Genomic DNA, 21,747 nt, shown 5'->3' on the forward strand with positions numbered 1-21,747 from the left:
TCATATAAGATTTTATCTTACTACCTGACCTATCAAGGTTGCTGTTTTGTCACTCGTGACTGCGCGAAGCCCTCCTTTTAAAATCTGCTTTGTCATGACAAAATCACTCTCAGGGATAAACCACCAACAATTTCAAACTCTTTGTACGATAATGTATGAAACATTCGAAATAAGTCAATTTCTGTGTTTATTTTTCTCTCTCTTGTTCCATAAGTTTAAAAACGCCCATTCCCAGTGAACAATATACTGCCAACCCGATGGTTCCTGTACCCAAGAAACGTGAAGAATGCGGATTCTAATAATTTATGAAATAAGATAGTAGTAGCTTTTTTCGGGATGCACTGACGCCAATTGATTAGGTGGGCTTCGAATTAAAGATGCAGAAACTTTCAACAGGGAGAAGACGCAGTTTATTTATCAAACTACGCTTAGACAACAGGACACGCTCACGGTCATCACCAAAAATAGAAACCATAACGTCATGGACTTCGCTACGACGCTCTCGACAGGGGCTTTGATTAATAACCCGATAAGAAATACTGATACAGCCACCTGATTTGTCATTTCAATGTCACGAAATGCTTACAGCACTGTTTGTTATTAAACCACCCTTTAATAAAGCTTATACTGTAAGAGCTCCATAGCTTATTCCGTACGCAATTGGGGAAATCGGTAAGAATGTGAAATGTGGGTGGTAGATTAGGAATTATCGCATTATACTGTTGTGCCAAGCATATACACTGGTAATGACCTGGGCGTATACATATTACATAACTATGTGTTCCATCCCAGAATAGAATTGGTACAAGGTAAAGAGATAGCTAACCATGCTCCATGAAGTTTTACCTCAGGCACCAGGAGTGGTGGGGTAGTCGAGGGTTCGATTCCCCACATGGGTACAGTTCGTGAAGCCCATTTCTGTGCCCCCCGTTCTGGTAGTGTAATATTGCAAACAAATACTCACTCACTCATTGGCACCAATATTTTATGTATACAGTTATGCTTTAAAAAATGACAGTCTGATTCGTATAAAAAAAGGGATTTCTGTTATAACTTTGATACAAATTTTCAACACCAAATAATTCCTTTGTTGTATAGTCATATGTATTTATTTGTATCAAAGGCCAAACGACCCAATGTACATGTGTACACAAAAACATAAAAAGCCCTTATTAGTAATCGCATTTACACATCTACGAACTTTTCGTATGCCTAAATTGTATATCTATTTCGATGCTTAGTAAACATTCTTCTGTACACAGAGAATCTACATGAAGTAGATAAAATTAGCCATTCAAAAGTGATTTAAAATTGCTGTACATTTCCAATGATTTGCTTAACGTATCATTTCAATCCTGAGTAGCACAGTTTTTTAACCTCTTTATGTGTTATCGCCTATTTCTTGCGTAACACATACATAGCCAAATCCAAGACGGAATAATACATGTTTAACATGTGTCGTCTCCACGCGCTTTATTATTATTATTATTATTATTATTATTACCTCGTCAGTGGATCAGTATGCATGTCTTCATTCTCAGCTCTATGGGGAGTATACAACCCATGCTGCCTGTGAGGCGCGAGGTTAACAGTCACCATCTTCCATCTCATTCAGCCGGTACCCATTCACTGCTGGGCGACCAAACCCGTGAAATTCTGATGATGGTCAGAGTTATGGGCACCCACCTAGACAGAACAGGGAACCAAGGAAGGAGTCCTGAGGATGTCCAGACTAACAGTGTCCGTACTAACGAGGTTTCGTTGTACATCTCCGAACGTGTGTAACCTTGGTGTTTAGAACCTAGACTAACATCTAGTCTCTGAAGTTATCATATTTTACAGAAAATTAACAACTGTTAAATTATAGTTATAAATTATAATAAAAAGGAGCCTAAAGTCTTTCTTCATTTTCAGAAACTGCTGTAATGTAGACTTGCATAGGCTGTATTGGATATAGTTGTTGCAGGGCCTGCATTTGGTATGTGTTGGAGTATTTAGCGATGTTAATAAGTAAACTCCTACGCTTCGATGATTACGTGTATATGCATATACATATCTGACGAGATGCTAAGCATGTGCGGGGTTTATCCGTGACCAGAATAATTGCTTTGTGGATTTTCTGTTGTGAAAATTCAACTGAAATCACTGCATAGACGGATGAAGAGGACCGAGCCCTGATTTTTTAAAGTTACATATTCATACACCTGTAGATAATTTCTTGCCTCGATTAACAATATACACTCTTTAAAAAAGCGATCCTTCCTTAGATGCGACGTTCACATAGAAACAATAGACAAAAATGGCTACGAAGCAGGAGACAATGAAATGTTGAACAACAAACAGCCTGTCTTGTTGGTTAGAATGTGAGATGATTCAGTGAAGATATACTCTGAAACTAACTTTGAATTTATTATATTTGGTGCATAACACATTCTTATTTCTACATTGCCGTGTTACCTTTACACATATGTTTTTACTGTCTATTTATTTATGGATTGGTGTGACTGATAAAGACTTTGAGAAAAAGAAAGTATACCGAGTTGGGTTTTTTATGTAAATGAAAAAGAAAGATCTGTTGTTTGTATGATTATGGTAATTTTGTGCAAAACATAAATTGGTTCAATGAAGACTGGGGTAAGAAATTTTAAACCACGTGACCCTACGATGTTAGAAGTGTAAATTTGTGCACACAAAAAAGAGAGCAAATGTATTAATTTTCAAAGATAGGTGTCCAAGATACCCATCAGCAGTTGTGTATTTGTTTTTTTCAATTTTCAAAAGCTTTAAATAATTTAAACAAATGAAAAACACACGAAAAAGTATTCTTTTAGTGCTTTCTAGGCGCCAGTACCGTCCATATTTTTACATAATATCGCTAGCTTAAGATATTTTCAATTGAAAATCAAACATTTGATTAAATCAACTGAAGGGTATATATTTTTAAAATTGTTTTATTTGATTAGTGAAAGAAATGGTTGTTGTAGTTGATGTCATTGCAACATAGAAAAAATGTAAATATAATGATAAACCCATGCTTTAGGATCTCATTATACTACACTGTATATTCGCAACCAGCATTTTTTGCAGCCTCTTATCTGATTGTTGGAAAGTACAAACCTCGTAATCATATGTGGTAGGCAGGTGGGGGAAGGGGTGCTGCTATGCATGAGTCATGTCGAGGACTTCAGACTCGGCGGTCATGTCGACCATGTCACCGTGTTGAAAGTATGTATGTAGCAAGGTTGTTTACAACCACCTGATAAGCAAATCTGTATTCAAGTCTGGTGATAAAAGCTCTTTTAATACGGAAGAGTTAAAGGGTGAGTTACAGGCCCTGTATTATTTACAAAATGAGCAACCATGTAGAAATTATTATGAACGTTATCAGATCTGTTCATGTGAATGAGAACTAGACTTTATTAATTCCATCACATGCATATTTTGTACTTATAACAATACTAAATATACATATACATATATACTAGTATATCAAAATACATTAGGTTAAAATGTCTTTGCCCCAAGTAATTTTTCCTCAGATATGTAAATATATACGCCATTTCTCAATTCGCATGATAGGCGTACATGCCTGTACATAAATTAGTGTAATTTGAACAAATTCATCAATACACACAGTTTTCTTCTTTTGTGTTCATTCCCTTAGGGGAATTCAAATAAATACTTAAATATGCACAGTCATTAAAAAAATGCATCAAAACACATTCCCCATGTGAACACAAAAGAAGATTTATTTAAACAAATACGTACAGTTTCGGGAATGGCACGAAAAAACCCCAGCACAGTTAAAAAGTTTTTTTAATTTATTGCAGTATATTCGTTGATTGCTAATCACAGGACCAAGGGTCTTTTTCAGAAATATCCGCTTTTGTATAATGACATAAAGATTTTGGCGGCGGCAAAAGTCTTTGTTGGCTTCCCTCTCGGCTGGCTCCTCACAACGCGGGAACACGTACCGATGCGCACTGCAAGTGCTAGCATTTAAGTCGATCCGTGTTGTAGGTCAAGCTGGAGGCGACCGGCTGCCCCAAGTCCAAAACCAGCTCAGAGAAAGTCGGTCAAGCACGATGTAAACACATTTGTTAAAACTATCATTTCTTACAATAAGAAGTCTGCGATCTCATGGCTATTCTGAAACACATACAAACATTCTATAAAAGCTGTCGCGGAATACAGGGTGGAGTATAAAGAAGTTGACATCCATGTGTTAACTCGGTTTTCACACATTTCTCGGTGTACTGTTGCATGTTACATCATTGACGGGTCCAGAGGTGTGAGGGGTGTGTGTGTGTGTGTGTGTGTGTGTGTGTGGCGGGGTGCAGTAGCATGTCAACACTAGAACATGGATATAACGAACTGCAAGAGACGGGAGAAATCAGTTCGTTATATACGTTTGTATATATTTTGTTTAAAGTATTAAAAAAAAATATGTGTACGTGACCCAGCTTGCCTAATAGGGATACAGCGCAATATACAAACCCAGTTTGTTGATATTATATATACTTATATATACTCTTGCTCAAATATCTTACCCTCGCAACAAAAACGCAGGTAGAGTTAGATAATAATTATACGCAAATATAATTCAGTAGAATATAATAGTCAGGTCCAGATAGCATTGTGTTATATTGTGTTGAAAGGACTCTTATGAAGACTAGTTGTTATCTTGTACATGTACATTGTACACGGATTTCTAGTATATTGAGGAGTTCGTTTTAAGGACCGACCGTATAATATTCAAAAAGAAAACAACATATTGTATATGTTACATATTAACGTCCACCACATGTGATTGACAGTCTTTTTATATATTAAACCATAGACACTGAATAATGTTAAATCTAAGCCAAAGAATTGGTTTATTCTGAGTCTTAATGAATTTTAACCCCCAAAAAGAACTAAAAGATGGACAAACAGTTTATTGTGGACATCAATCGCTCAGACACCTAGGAACCAACCATGACAACACTCTAAGTAATGACATAAACGGGCTATTTTCTTCACATTGTACAGTGTCGCCTAGAAAATGTGACACAAGAAAAGCTCAGGATCAGATAAAACCAGAGAGTATTATAATCAGACGTAGGATCGATACAATGTTCAGTCCTTGAACCAAACTCTAATAAATGTGATGCTATTTTCAGGTTGGTCGATCCCAGTTTAACAATTTGATCCCCAGATAGACAACAGTCGGAATAGGGAGGTACCTTGTAACACAAGGTATCTGTTCTGCAAAGGGCAAGATATGTCACATCAGTGCATTAAAACTAATCCTTGCTCGTTTTCTTTACAAGAACCAAATTTGACAAGGTGTTACACATGGATACACCATGTCTGCCTACTTTTATTCTAAAATAATATTTTCTTTTATACGTGTCCCTTCACAAACAAAGAATAAAACAAAATCAGGGCCACGGGTGTGACACCATCGATATTGTTTACATAAATGACTACGTAAATTGTATTGACACCTTGAAAACATATCACTGGCAAGGGATGTTCAGGCAACAATTTAACCTATTTATTTGTTCTTCACCCATTAGCTTAAACAATTATTATTCATATGAGGTTCGGAATACTAAATATTAATAATAGTTTTATCAAATAGTATTCGTCCTCTGTATCGTTTTTTAGGCAAAGTCAATTTCAGGGAATAATCTGCAGAATAAACAATCATGTTGGCCTTACCTTGACCGTCGAGTTTCGTGTCTATTCCATCAATTATCAACACAGTGGGAAATATACACGAAATAGATTAAGCGGCGCCAGAGGAGTGAGTATCGTTCACTACAGTAACTGAGTAATAAGTGTCTGTTTTAATTACACTTCATAGAGGGCGCATAAACACCATGTCTGTTGTTCCATTGAACTGACTTCTGTGTAATTATGTTAATTAGCTTAAATATGCCTCTAGCTCGTCGTTGTTATCTCCACAAAGGGTTTTTGAACACGGAAGCTTCAGTGAGACTGACAGCTCGTTAAGAGAGAAGCTAAGGTGTCAGAAATTGAGACCCATGCCCGTTAGACCATGACAATTCCAATATAGTCACGGTTGGTTTAACAGCAACGTTTACATCAAATGCTATCCTGGCTTGGTCAATGCATGCATGTAGGCACTCTTGATAGTAAAAGAAATTGTGCGCTTCACCTTTCTGTATATTTGGCATTAAGGTGCACATGGAGTCCAGAACGAAAATAATTAAATATATTTTTCCAACAAGATTGTTTTTTACTTTGATAACAGTTAAGTGCATAAACTCACACACGCACGCACGCACATATACATACATTTATGTCATACATCATACACAAATGCATATACTTATGCGACTATAATAATTAGAAACTGGCAATAGTGCATAACATTATGACAATTGCAGAATACATGGTTATGTAGCTCAAGTGTATGAATATTTATTCCGTAAAACATATTTATTGTCAACACATATATGACATGATGGAACTATGTTCTATATCACATATATATATATATATATATATATATATTCACACACAATGATGTTTGTGAGACGTGCATATCTGGCAAGGCTGAATTTGCAAACGAACTGTTGAATTCGCCAAATTGTCACACATCAGGAACCGTCGAGCACATAAAACCGATTCCAGTTGGTATTAAGAAAGTATACGGCTGAAATTCCTATTTTGAGAGTAATATTTGTGAAGGTATTTACTCAAATTATTTCAGAAAGACTGATCTATATTATGTATGGTGTAATATATAGGTGTTTTTCAAAAGCGAATTTTATAGCACTGCCATATCTAAATACTGTCATGTCATGGTTTGGACTTTGTATCCGGGTCCTTCTGCATAGATCGGTTATTGTTGTAAATTAATAAATAGATATTATATGGGGCATGGCCAAATATAAATGTGGTCAAAGCAATTGTCGAAACTAGAATCGCCATGGGGTTGGGAGAGATCTTTCTAATTAACCTCCCCCCGGGGCTGATGGCAACTGAGGAGGAAAAAGAGGTTATAGAAGGTAAAATGATCCTTTTCCAGTATCTATTTTTGAGATGCTTTGTGCCGGTCGTGCTGGAATTCCACATGGTCACTTCCAATGGGAGTTAGATAACATTGACGGGGTCAGTGGCCCTGACGTAACGAAGATGCTTGACCAACGAACCCAGCTTTTATTTTGTATGATTGTGTCATGTTTGTTGTGTTCGACTGATGAAGGATTCCTCACATCGTGTCTCGTGGTGGGTGTTTGGTCTTTGGGCAGCTGTTTAGTGTGCAGATAATTCCGCTCTCTACGCCTGCCTCTACCTGTCCGCCCCTTTCGAGTCTCTGACTCTCATTCTCTCTCTCTCTCTCCGTCTGTCTGTCTAGCTCTTTCTCTCAACATAGGTTTATCACGTTGAACTAAAAGTGAGATGGCGCATTATTTTCAGGTAATCATTTATTCTTTGACAAAGTAATTCATTGAATAGATCGTCGTGTCATAGATTTTCTGACATCATACCCGAGACCATAAAATTGATCCATTTTATGGCCTTTGATCATCCGTTTTCGGACGACCATGTTTATCGTGATTACTCGCGCTATAACAAGGTGTGTAGCGTCACACATACATTGTAAATTCTCTGATAATGACCTGTTTTTAAGATAAAGTCGTCTTTCATAAGTGAGTGAGATGTTTTACAGTTGTTCTTGTGATTAACGAGAAAATTACGAATGTTTCTTAAGCGTCCGAAAACCCATAACACCTGCATGTATAGTCGGCATTTTCTGTATATCATGAATTCCCATTAAAATATCTTTTAATAAATACTTCATGAGGTAAAATGTTCATTCATACGTTACATAAAAACACAATTTACTGTCTTTAATTACTGACCAATCACAGAGCTCGCACTCACTCGGCAGATAGCAACAACCAATCAGATTCTTCGAAACCGTACGGGCTGTGTGTCCACGTGACCTTCCAGATCTTCAACGTCACATGTTGCGTTGCTCAAGGCATTCAAAACAATCGCCACTGGAGGTATTCGAAGGGCCCTTCACACAAATGCTGTGCCACTAGCTTTGTCTTTTGGATATATGATCTAAGTGAAAACTTCTACCAACTGTTGGATATATTTCGGAGGAGAAAGGTCCCCGCGGAATTATGAGTTTTTCGTTTTCCGGGTGTGGATTTCTTGGTATTTACCACATTGGTGTAGCAAGCTGTCTGAGAGAACACGCGCCACATTTTCTCCATGAAGGGAAGCTGTTAGGAGCTAGTGCGGGGGCCATCACTGCTTGTTGTTTTCTTTGTGATGCATGTTTAGGTAAGTTTGTGTTTGTGTATATTTCGCATGAGACATCGTCATCGCGAGACTGTAAATATCACCTGACAATAGCCAACCAACAACAAACCGCATTTGACATTGCGTCTCGATTCGCCTGAAACAATTGCTTCGTGTCGCCGTTTGTTACATGCTTGAGTTGTTTGGGTTTGACAGAGAAGCCGAAAAGTGTAGTGTTGTTGTCTTTGTTTCTTGTGATTGTCTGAACACAAACTTGTATATTCATTGTTGGTGTCGTGATGTTTATTGCAGTTTAGATTTTTAGTTATGGGGCGCTGTCTAGTCCTCATTTCTGATTGGTTGAAAATGGGGTGATTTGCCACTCGAGGACGCTGACTTGAGCTCGTTACACATGTGTAGACAAATGATGTTTACGTTTTGAGGAATTCAAAATTAAAGTGACATGAATACCATATTCTCATCTGTTGTATTTAAATTGTTTGGGAGGTGTCAGTGGGTAGCTGGGCTAGATATGACAGATTCGGGGAGAATCGTGGGGGGTGACAGTCACTTCCACATGGCTTAATTTTCTAGACATCGACCTACTCATCAAAAATGTCCAAAAGATCGTTTAACTTTTGTTCATAATGACATATACGAATATCCTATTTAATGTTGATAAAGTATATGTCGTAATGTCTTCAGCAAAACCACTGCTACTTTCTTGATCTTCTAAAATTTGAATGGCAGGTCATCCTAAAATATAGCTGTGCGCAGCGTTAAACAGCAAACCAACCATCATCCTAAAATAAAGATTGCCTGCACCCTTGGCCAATATTGGCGACTTTGTGGCAACGTTAGCAATGTAATTATTTTCATTTTACTGATTATAACATTCCACATTACAAAAAGGATGAACAAAATATCTCAATCTCATTCAAATCAGACCTTAGTTCTCGCTACCGCTAAACAAAGCGTGAAATTAGATCTGATTTTAACGAGATTGAAAATATCTGTTCTTAATTGCAGAAATATTGTAATTTCACTGACATAAAATAGTACCGTTAACAGTTTACATGGGGGTCCTGGTAAACCGATGAGATTTGCCTCAGTCATGTGTCAATAGTATTTGAATCTGAGGACTCCCTAAATCTTTAGGCTTGAACATCAGATATCCCTTGACATTCGTGCTTAATTTTGACAAAGAAAGTAAATGTATTTACTTTAAATTAGGATCAGTTGGATAATCCAAATTATACAAGATGTAATGTGATTTCTCATTATGATTGCTTGGTTTCAGGTGAATGTACAAGTTTTACTCTCCGACTAGCAACCAAGGCTAGATCACGCTCATTAGGACCACTGCACCCCAGCTTTGCCATTGACAGAATTCTCCGGGACGCATTGTGGGAAGTTCTGCCAGACAATGCCCATGAGATTGTGTCAGGTCGTCTTTTCGTCTCCCTCACAAGAGTTTCGGACAAGAAGTGTGTGATTGTATCAGACTTTGACTCAAAAGCAGAGCTTATCCAGGTGAGAAAACAAGAAGGCTTATTATCGCATCAGTGATACAAATTAATGCTGGCCTGCAAGCCTGTGTCTAGTGGCAAAATAAGTGGGCTGTCTGTAATCACTAATGTTATGAAATTTAGTTGTGGCTCTACAGGCTATTGGGGCTTCTCTAATTTGTGATGTGCAATGACTTAATTGTCTTCATCACAGACTTTGATTGATTAATGTGTGGCTATTTGTGCAACATTAGATCAATACGGATAAATACAGTGCATGACTTTACAGGTATTTATCCTGGATACCAAACTAAGTATCTTTAGCAGGCAATTTATAGAAAATAATCCTGTCTGTGAAATACAAGTCACTTCAACAAAGCAATACCATGAATTAGGAACTTTGTACTTTCAATATGGGACATTTTAATGACATTTTCTGCTGTTGACTTGTGTCCAAATATCTGCCTCTGAGTTGGTCAAGATACATCCCTGCTTTAACCAGCTACTAAAGTAATTTGAGCCCGTCTATGAAAGAATAATGTGTGTACCAATTGTCTGACTTGATTTACTTGTTAATCTGTTACTTCATAAATCTTATTGATGCATATAATTATCATTTTGAGACCTGTCAATCAAACAACATGGGTGACCAATCAGAAAGTATCAAATTCCGCCATCGTGTCTGACAACTTGAAATCTGTCAGACTTTTATGAAATTATATATATTTTTAAGATCAACTTTCGGAATTTATTTTTTGATTGTTTTGTACGACACAATATGTAGATCTAAAACTTCAATGAATTCCGAAACATGAAGACTTATGGATGACTAATTCTCACCTGATTGGAGGATGTGGATTTGTCCACTGTGGCTATAGGTGAATTATTATCTGTAACTTACCATTTGCCTACATTAATCATTAGGCCATCAAAAATGTAGGCAAATGTTGTTGTTTTTATTACCGGTTGTCTTTGAGGCAGTCGTTGACATGGTTAAGTCAGGTTTTACCGGTTGCAAAATATCCTACACTCATATAAATAGACGCAGATCAGGGCTTATCTAGGATCCCAAACTAAGGGTTAAAGTAAAAACAGTTCGATCATATTGAAATTTTCTAATAAGTCCTTATTTTCTTCAATTCAGGGGTATTTTTGGATTAAATTCAACGTTTAAAGCCTCTTCTTGTTTATTGCAATTCACCTATGCAAAGTAATAAGTTTTCTTATTACTATAATAACTATTTGACAATTATTTTAATTCAAATTTTGGAATTTTTACACACATTTGACCTGTTATCAGACTTAGGGCAGGTCAGGATAAATCCCCGTAAATAACATCAAATGCTTGTCGAAAATTTACACATGAAAATACTGACCATCGTATACATTTTTGGCACATATAAAGATTACTTACAGATTGGTTTGCAAGTTGGCCAGAAGATGCTTATTGGAACATGACACTTAATACGTAGGGTTTTATGCAACACAGAAATGTACTTCCAGTACACACAAATGTAAAGAATTCATGCAGAGAAAAATAATATTGAGTTTTTAGGGATGCACAATACTATTCATTGTACCAGTTTGATTCCTGATTCATGTTAAATATGCTTACAACTTTGTACTTGGCTTTGAAATGGTGACTTTTAGGGCTGGGACAAGACAAAATTTACTTCCCGGGTACCCATCCCCCTATTACCCAACCCTACTTGGGTACCCACTGTAGGTCTCAGGAGATGTCTCAAAATGTCCGATTGGGAACATTTTTAGCATAGCCCTGGCAAAATGTATTTAGATACAACTATTAAACAATCTGGTCATTCATACACCGAAGTTAAATTAAGTTATATCTTTATTCAACCATATGAAAAATCTGAAGGAATTGGTGCATAGTCAGAAAGAAATGTGAACATTATTGTCTTTTAGCGTAACCATAGAGTTCTAGATAATTTTTTGTCATTAAACAATATATCACGTGACTAACCATGGATCCGGGTAGTCCTGTGGGTACCTGCGTCCTACTCAGTACCCACCCGAGTTACCCATCCCAGCCCTAGTGACTTGTATTTCTCTGATGTCAGGACCACAAGTGGAAGAGACGTTGTCATGGTTATTGCTCAGTTTTACATTATTGCAGTTAAATATGTTAAATGCAATGTTAATTAAACCATAATGTTTTATATCTCATCATGCTGAATTTAAGACTTATACCAATTGTGTTTCCCAATTTTTCTTCAAGGGCACTTAGTATGGAATCCTATGTAGATAGTGGGATTGTATCTGTTAACTAAACGCGTCATTGCTAGGTGGGGTGTCACATTCAGTTATGCTCGGCCTTGGGTCATGAATTGATAAGATGGCATGAGAAATAAGGTCACATCAGGCACATTGTTGGAGATAGTTGCCTTGTCATTGTACATATCTGTTGGTTGGGTTGGAAGTGGGTCACCTGATAATTAATTAATTCTCATGTCTTAACCTTTACAGCATTTTTGACATGATTTAACATGTTTCACATATGCCTCAGTGTGATTATTGTGTGTAGTTAGGAAAAACATGTGTACCCAACCATAGTATATTCTGACCACAGACGGCACTGACACTAAAGTGTTTTTGTTTTTCTTTGAGTGCTAAATTTAGTTCAGGTTCCATATTGTTTGTTATTTTTCAATGTATAGTTTCACTTTTTGATGTATCGTCAAGCCATCGACCATTTCATACTATGAATAGGGCTGGCTATAAAGATCAATAATCAGAATTATCGCTGATGGAAAGAAATATTAACGATTATCTATATGAAATTGTTGTCATTGATACTAATTTACATAAACTATTGTGATGAAATCAAGTTTAGATTTACCGAAATGGACTTGTTATTGTCAATCATGTCAGTTGTCAGAGACGGAAAGCAACTGTTTTTGTCGTATCTCCACAAAGTGTCACTGCTCACCAGTGGCAAGAAAGAAGTTGATTTCTTTCAGAACTTTCTTGCATATTTGCTTTAAGTTATTTCTCTGAAGGGGGGCACGGGTGACCCAGTCGTCTGAGGCGCTATGCAGAGTTGTGTACCCTTGGCACGCCAGAAACCTATGATTGTAGGTTCGAATCCCGGTTCGCCCACTTATGTTTCTAGGATTGTCAGCACCATACCCATGCTCGTGGGTGTCACCAAAGTTGTAAACGTCTGAGACATGCATCACTTCAGGCTTTCCTCCCACATTAAGCTGACACGCCGCATTATAACTGGAATACTGTTTAAAGCTGCGTTAAACCTCACTCACTCACTATTTTTCTGATATTTATCAATAATTGATCAATATATAGTTAGCGATTATTGATCTCGATGATCTATATCGAAAGCCAGCCCCAAATGAACTTGTTACCTTCTGATATACAGCTATGATCTATGCTGTCAATCTTAATGTCTATGTATTGATGTGTAATAATGCTTCAAGTCTAGTTACATCTTTCTTCAATTTGTCTTATAAGCAAAATTCTCTTTTACAGGCTTTGTTATGCAGTGCTTTTGTGCCATTCTATAGTGGCTTAATACCTCCCAAGTTCCGAGGAGTGGTATGTACTCTGTTGTCACTTATACTAATAGTCAGATAGCTTTTGTGAAATTTGTAAATATTGTTTGCTTTCAATAACTGGAAAACCAAATAGTTCTAAGTTTATGTTATCCAGTTCAACTTGTCTAATACAATGTTGTGATGTTTTGGTTGTCAGCGCTATGTTGATGGAGGACTTAGTGACAATCTGCCCATTCTGGATGAAGACACAATCACTGTGTCACCGTTCTCAGGCGAGAGTGACATCTGCCCCAGCGATGGCTCGTCTAACTTTCTCCACATCACCCTCGTCAATACCAGCATGCAGTGCACCACAGAGAACCTGTATCGCCTCTCCCACGCCTTGTTTCCCCCGCACCCTGAAGTGCTCAGTGATATGTGTAGGCAGGGCTTTGATGACACACTCGTCTTCCTTCAGACTAACAGTAAGTAATCTGCATTGGAACTGATAACACACACACAAAAAAAATGTCTTACAGATTTAGGGTTTTCCTCGATGTATGAATGTTGTGTTCAAGTTGTTTGTTGGGGATGGAGTGTCTGCCTGTAGGTCAGTGATTCCATCAAAAATATGTTAAAAGAAGGTACTTGTTACCCTGCCTGGCACTTGGTATTAAGGGGATAAAACAAGGACTGGTTGGCTCGGAGACTGTATAAAGTATTTGATGGGGAATTTATGTTCATGCGGCTTGGTATCTCAGTGGGCTGACCAGCATTAGTTTGGACTATTACAAGTAGACACATGCACATCGCTATACAAGTGCAATTGTCTTGAACACGACATTAAACCACATTTTAACAACACTTCAAAACAGAAGAACCAACTCATGCATGGAACTGTATTGTGATACTTATGGTTTTACAAGTTTTCAAAGAAAGCTGGGACTGTTTCAGATCTGATATCATGCACACGTCACCTTAGCGTGCGGTCATGTATCTCAACAACAGACGCGGAGGAGGACTCAGAGACGGAAGAGAGCGAGGAGGATGAAGAAGACTTTGAATGCGACGGTGAAGACAATGACTGCGAAGAGTGTAAGAAGAAACTGCATGGGGCCCTGGTTGATTCGCTGCCACCAACCGTAATGCTGGGTGAGTTGTTGTCATTGGAAATCGACTGATAAGGAGATACAAATGCTTAGGCTTAAAAGGGTTCTTCAATACTTCTCCATTTCAGGGAAGGAGGAAAACAGTGTTTCACTGCATCGTGGTACATAGTGCTGAGATACAATTATCCTATTCTGAGATCACTCAATGATACTTTTGTATAAAAGAACAACATTTTACAAAAATAGTTTGGAAAAATACTATCTTCTGACTACTTGTCATGAAAAGTTTCTATTTTCATCAATCATATTGTGCATTTATGTTGAGAGTCATGTATGAGGTTAACTTTAAGTCTACACCATAGTGATGACAAAAATAACTTCACTAACCTAATTGATTTTATCATAAAAAACCTGTGCTTGTAGGGAGGAGTATGTTGCAGATTTGTGTCAAGTATGAAAATAGTAGTAGTAGTAGTTGAGTGCAATTTTGCAGGATTTATACATCATGTTATACCCTTTTGAATGTTTTCTTACTGTTCCAGCATTCCAGCATGCATGTGACTCTGTGAACAAGGGGCTTGTGAACTACTTCTATAACTCCAGGCCGGTCAAACTCCTCTCCCTAGCCGCCACCCCCTGGGTGCTGCCTGCAGAGATGGCGGTCCGAACTGTGGTCAAGTAAGTAAAAATAGGAAGTCAGTTGTAGACACTCACAATGTTCTACACTTGTGTTTTAGCCTGCAGTCACATTACTTTGGCCTACATGTTTTTCAGTGAAAACAGGTTCCCACTGTGTTATCCTTGTCATAAAGATACCTGAGTTAATATTTAGCAGTGTTAAAGGGGTCCTGATGTTATATGTAGGGGGTCCTCAAGGATCCTAGGACCACCCTTAATTTCGTACACTAATGCAGCACATTTCGGCAATATTATGACAAAAGAGCCAACAAGATTGGGATTGAATGTTTACGATGTGTGCCATCTTGTTGTGACCGCCTCTGTGGTCTGTTGGAGAGAGCGTCTTCCTGGAAAGCGGACGGTCATTTGTTTGGTCCCTTGTGTCATACCAAAAGAAAGTACTTGTTGTTACCCTGCCTAGCACTCGACATTCAACGGCTAAAACAAGGATGGGTCGGCTTAAGATTCAGTATACTGTGTCTAAGTGGGGTATTCATGTTAAACTGCGGCATGGCATCTCAGTAGGTCAGCACTATGGAACTCGCATTAGTCCGGACTAGTACATGCAGCCACATACACACGTACGTACATGCATGCATGTCAGTGTATGAGTGCAATAACCTCGACGAAGCATTAACTCCTTACACTTCTAGGTTGTGTTTTGTCATTTGAGGGTATTTGTGACACATGTCTGAAATATTAAATCATGTGAATTAGCAGATAGTGGGCCTTTACATTTGGTTGTTGTGTTACAGGTTCCTGCAGTGGTTGCCGTCGATGCCGCAGGATGTGCAGAGTGTTGTGGGCGACACTGTGGAGCTGCTCAAGATCATTGCTATTAAGATGTTCCACCATCACCCACGCTATTCCGCTAGGTGTGTACCCCCCACGGTGTGGTGCGGCCATCTTGATATATGCATACATACCCTTTTCCTCTCCTTGTGTGTTCGGTAAATATGCCCTTTTCTATCCTCTTACTCGCCACTGGAACTACTAACAGTATCACACAACAGCATCATAACAACACTGAAATATTTACGCTCCCTAATAATGATAACACCCATGTTATTCCTGCAATGTCTCAGCGGGGGACACCAGAAATGGACCTTATATATTGTACCCATGTAGATTTGAACCCAGACCTGGTTCTTGAAGCTTGATGTGCGGAACTGTTATTGGAGGTTCAAATTTATATGCTATTTGGGGCAAGTATGAATAGTGTGTTGTGTTAATGGGACAGACATCATATCAACATCATTTGTACTTTCAGGTTTACTTGTCAGCTGGCCATCACAGAAGTAAAAGATCAGAAGCAGACTCCACGGCGCCGTCGTTTGTCAACTCGGAGAAGCCACTCCTTCACCCCTGGCACTCGCAACACCGCCAACCGACGCAAGAAATACCCTGAGAGTGCAACCAACAATAGTGCCATCGTACGCAACTTCAACATTGGCTTTGCTGTTGACTTCAACACTTCCAAGCCGAGCACCGTTCGGTCACTGGAACACCTTCATGGACACATGGACAGGCTTCAAATGGAGGATGTACAAATACAGCAGTCCAGCCCCACGGGCGATCTTCTATACCTACCTCGGGGTAGCGACCATTGCTCTGCAACCAACGCACCCTGTCAGGAAATATTTGACACATTTGAGCAGTGTCTACATATTACAAACCAGATGGAGTCAGCACTCTCATATTATTATGAAGATCCCAGCAGCAAAGGGTGCTATAAGTTTGAAGAGATTTTCAGTTTGAAAAACGTTGACGTTGATCTCCATGAATCACGTTCGATAAGGACTGGCGTCTATGAGTCAAGTACAGAAGTGGAAGAAAGTTTGACAAATACTTCTACGTCTGAACCTGATTTGTCGTGGGATAGCTATCTTGAAATGAAGCCAGAAATTGAAGATGAATTGGAGGCGTTGATTGACTCGGCATTATCAATTCCACAGTTACAGTCTACGGTGATAGAGAGCTCGCCAAAAGAAGCTTGAGGATTAGTGGTAAAAAACATCAAGTGCTATGTCACAGTGTGTCCAGTAGGTACTCCTATGCATGGAGTCTTGTCACATTGTGAAACTTGTTAAGGATGATGGAGTAACATGTTTTGTTGCAAACCTGATGTCTACCAGTCATTAACATTTTGTTTTATCATGGAACTGTCATATCCTTTCAATTAATCAAACTCATCGTTATTCACTACCATGATGTTTTCAAACTTGCCTGGCAGTTATTTCTGAAATTTTATAAAAACAAATGTTGTTTGACATTATATTCCTCTCTTAAACAGTCTTATTCTGTGTTAAAATATATTCTGTTTTTAGTGCAACCTGTTAAATTTCAATCTTGTTTTTTGTTGGCAGTCAAATTATTTACTTTGTTAACCTTTCTTTTAATTTGGTTTAAGGCAAAGATGTCTGTAAGAATCTTGATTTTGTTTTAGGACCCCTAAGGGAAAGAAGGTTTTGAAAACCATTCCACATTTTATTTGGCAGTTGTTAAATAATTTTAGTTGTTTTATGAATAATTTTATCAAAATCCATTGAATTATATCTTTATTTAGTCAGTGCCTATATATGTCTTTAAATTAAAGCAATGGATGACAGAATGCAAGGCATATCAGACACCTTCATGAATATTTTTTAGAGTCAGTTTCAGATTGAACCTTTTTATGACATTTTACAGAAATCTGTTATTTGCTAAATGTTGGATAGTTGACCAGATATTATTGGCTTTAGTTTGAAAGAAAATGTTTGAGGGGACATTAGATATTTCTGGATGATTTTTGAATGTGTTATCTGTAAACTTGATCTTTTAGTTGTAACGAAGTCTATAAGGCATATTCATACGTCACTTCATGTTACATCTCATCAATACTATTGTATATACAATGTGTACATAGAGAAACATATGTATACCTAACCATATGTGTATATATTCATTTGTATACATGTCTTCCTGATGCAAAACCGGTAATTACAGGGCATTGTAGACAAAAGCACTGAATATTTGGGGTTATTCTTTCTGTGAATGGAACCTAGCATGAAATGCTCAAATCTTGCTCCTTGATTATCAAGGGTATAGTATCACTATTGTATTTTGATGAATACCTGGAACCCAGGCGCCACCAAAGCTTCATTTCAGGAGTAATGTCTTCATCTCCATCTTGTCATCAACATTTCCTTCCTCAGGAAATTGAATTCAACAACCAATCAAAATTTGGTCTAATTTCAAAATTGCAGTCCCATTCGAGCAAGCCCTTGATGCAATGGATCAGACGTATAAATTATCTTGCCAACCTGGACGAGGCGAAGGTTTGCTGGAAAATGTGTCCAGTGTATGTGGTCATAACAGAATGGAGATGTGATGCACAGGAACATCGAGTATCCAGTTATGTCTCTCATCTTATAATCATGAAGCAATTCATGTGGCAGGTTCTATTTACTGAAAGAACCTGTATATGCAAGCTGCTGTCCAAATATTATTTTTCCTATGCAAATAATGATGGCTTTGTACATACCAAAATGCTATTAATTGCATTATTATTGTAATTTATCATAGCATCTTTTGTATATTTTTCATAAGCCTGAAGGCTTATTCTCATGTCTTGTTTTCAAGAACATAATTTGAAATGGCCATTATACATCAAAGTAATACTGTATGTCGTGAGTTGAAACAAATATCAAATGGGTGACTGTTTTAAATGGTTTTATACAGTTTTGTTAGAGCAGACACTAGAACAAACAATGATCCCAATAATGTGTGATACATGTTAAGAGGAGAGGTGAAATGGGGTTTTAATGCACATAATGTTGCGCATGCAATTGGTGTGTTTGGGCTGCTTGTTGTCTAGTCTAATGCTGGTTTAATGTACTTGCCCATTGAGAACCCATGCCACAGTTTGGACATAGATACCTTCCTCCAACACAGTCTACTGACTCGGAGCTGGCCAGTACTTGTTTACCCTTTTGATGCCAAGCACAAGTCACGGTAACAAAGATACCAGCTTTTAGCATCTTTTGTAATGACATGGGGATCAAATCGCCAGCCGTCCACTCATTTGGACAGAGACACTATCCTGGAGACCACTGAGTTGGTTGATTCATGTCCTGAAATAATGCACTGTGATGAAGATCAGGCTTCAGATAACAGGATTCAAATGGTGTTTTGCTCTGATGCTGAGAGAATATGTATCCAGGTTACGGTATGATTATGTCATCACTTAGTGAGTGAAATGCGAGTCAAGAGTAATGGCATTATATGATGTTGGTGTCTATTTATTGAATTGTACTGTAGAATACATCTGCAAGAATTCTCAAACCTGAACTATTAGTCACAAATATCAATACCAAAGAACACCAAATATTAAATTTGTCTCTTGGAAACTAGTACCAAAAAATGGAAAAAGGGTTTTGACCTGAGTAACACACTGTCATTTAAACATAATAGTGGCATGCCCCTACGAAAACACCATTTGGACACCAGTTGTTTTTATTTTTTATATTTGTGTGTTTGTCTCTTTATTTTCTATACAGTCTGCCAGTTTGAACAAATGTCATAGTAAGTGATTATTTCATTGAATCCTTCAAATATATATATGACCAATATATTGGTCTATATTGAAATATTTTCTACTAATTCAGTGTAAGACCAGTAAATCTGATTTAATGACCTGGTGACAGTTCACCATCTTCCTTTTCTCAATCCGCTTGAGTATTAAAACTGAAACTATACTTTCATCATCTCACTATAGGTGTCTTAAAATATTTTCTCATAATAACTCTCTGAAAACATATTTGACTCTGATTGTTATCCCTATTAGTTTAACATCGTACCTGAGGTGGGATTCACCAACTTGGTAAAGGTTTAAGACTTGCATGACTTTCCTCCATGTTGAGCTGACAAGAGTATGTGATTGTTTGATTAATACCAGTTCATATCCTCATTCATTTCTGGTTTGATTCCTACTTTTCACAAAGCTAGTATGAGCTTTTCTGTAACTTCGGAGGCAATGTACAGTGGTGATATGTACATACATGAAAAAAAATCAGTTGTACAATTTGTCCTTTTGTTTATATGTATATGTATAGCTGTATTTATTGATATTGTTCATATACCTTGATGTAAATTCTTGTACATACGTCATCAAGCGTGACACAATAAACAACAGTTTAAATCAGACCTGAGTTGCCAGTTTCTGAAAATGAAAGCGATTAACTGCCAGAGCAGCCAGGATTCGGCAAGATTGGCAGCCTGATCCCGAGTAGAATGTACACAATGTAGCTACCCAGGGAACCAGGCTGCAAGATTGGACCCCAGTCATCATAACGACTCGCCATTAACATTTTATCTTGTGATAACTACACGTATATGTATAGTAAATACGCTATTATTGATGAATATGACATTGTTTAATATGTACATAATAATGAAATTCTATATTTATCTGCAAGAAACACCACTTCAGACGGAACTACTTTCAGTTTGCCCCTAATGGATGTGACGAGATCAGCAAGAAAATACAAAAAATGGAACAGTTGTCTGTTCTTTTAAAATGACACAGCTATCTCATCTGGTGAACTGAAAAAGTTGATCACTTTGATCATTCTGTGTATGTAGCGCTGCTCATGAAAAGAGTTTGACGATTTTGTGTATGTATTGCGGCTCATGAAAATATTAATTTTGTTTTGTCATTTGATGAGCTAAACATGCACAACAAGAAGCCTCTTTTACAGACCGACATCATATGTTGTATTTGAATATTACTGAGCGGGGCGTTAAACAAGAAACGCATCATATATTGCCTCAGAGTTCCAAACTAAATAGTAAAACTGTTTACCTGGTCTTTGGTAAAGAGTTCACTCCCAGTTTTCAGACATCCCAATTGTCAGATGACCTAATCATAGACAGACCAGTCAAGTGTGACCAGTGTAACTGCCTTGTCTTACCTTCTGATCACTGAGCTGCTCCATACTCGTCAAGTGGACACAGATTAACCAGATTATGATTGTTGATTGTGTTTGTAAGTTGCGTTTGATCTGTGTTGGGTTGCAGGAGTTTTATTAGGCAAGACTAGGATTATTTCTTTCAATTATATAGACTATAGGAAACTGAAGAATAATGAAAACATTTAACCGTTCTGTTTGTTTTGCATTATTTTTATTAAATACATTGTTAGATAGACTAAACTTCTCCATAACCTGAGTATAATCTCACATGTACTATAAGTACTGTACTATATTACTTTGAGGAATTCACCACAAGCACCATGGCAAGGTATGCCCATCTTGCCATCAACCTCATTCCATTGATCCCTTGTTACTGGAATCTCTAGACCATGCCCATGCCCAGGCACGGTTAAAACAAGAATTGCAGTTAGATCCACTATCTGTTGTAGATCTCCTGTAGCCAAGAGATGCAATAGCGAGGCCAAACTAACTCACTTTCCGAGTGATGGACTCGAACATATATAAACACACCAGCCAAAGATTAAAAATGAAGTCATATCAATATACGAAAATAGAAATCATATCAACACGAAAAGAGAAAGTTTATGAATACTTACACTCGCAATACATATGTGTACCCTACTCACACACAAGTCCCAAAGGGGGACAGGTCAGCCGAAATTGCTAAGACTGAAGGAGGCCTCTTAAACACTTAAAA

The 21,747-nt window shown here is 37.7% G+C and overlaps 1 protein-coding gene across 1 annotated transcript; it reads left to right on the forward strand.

Annotated features, from left to right (window-relative positions):
- The first annotated feature begins 7,965 nt into the window (after positions 1-7,965).
- LOC124141037 (1-acylglycerol-3-phosphate O-acyltransferase Pnpla3-like) lies at positions 7,966-20,260 on the forward strand. Its single transcript, XM_048385816.1, has 8 exons — positions 7,966-8,313; positions 9,572-9,804; positions 13,287-13,352; positions 13,509-13,776; positions 14,246-14,443; positions 14,943-15,078; positions 15,834-15,953; positions 16,349-20,260. Exons 1-8 carry the CDS (start codon positions 8,151-8,153, stop codon positions 17,073-17,075), a joined length of 1,911 nt encoding a protein of 636 aa, XP_048241773.1. The 5' UTR covers positions 7,966-8,150; the 3' UTR covers positions 17,076-20,260.
- The last annotated feature ends 1,487 nt before the right edge of the window (positions 20,261-21,747 follow it).

Source organism: Haliotis rufescens, unplaced genomic scaffold (genome assembly GCF_023055435.1).
Source record: "Haliotis rufescens isolate VD_foot unplaced genomic scaffold, xgHalRufe1.0.p SCAF_6, whole genome shotgun sequence".
NCBI classification, from domain to species: Eukaryota; Metazoa; Mollusca; class Gastropoda; order Lepetellida; family Haliotidae; genus Haliotis; species Haliotis rufescens.

Bases quoted from the DNA above. Each gene is read 5' to 3' on its own strand.
- LOC124141037 (XM_048385816.1), top strand. From the start codon at position 8,151: ATGAGTTTTTCGTTTTCCGGGTGTGGATTTCTTGGTATTTACCACATT. The intron at 9,805-13,286 runs GTGAGAAAACAA...TCTCTTTTACAG, and splicing joins CAAAAGCAGAGCTTATCCAG to GCTTTGTTATGCAGTGCTTT. The intron at 14,444-14,942 runs GTGAGTTGTTGT...TTACTGTTCCAG, and splicing joins GCCACCAACCGTAATGCTGG to CATTCCAGCATGCATGTGAC.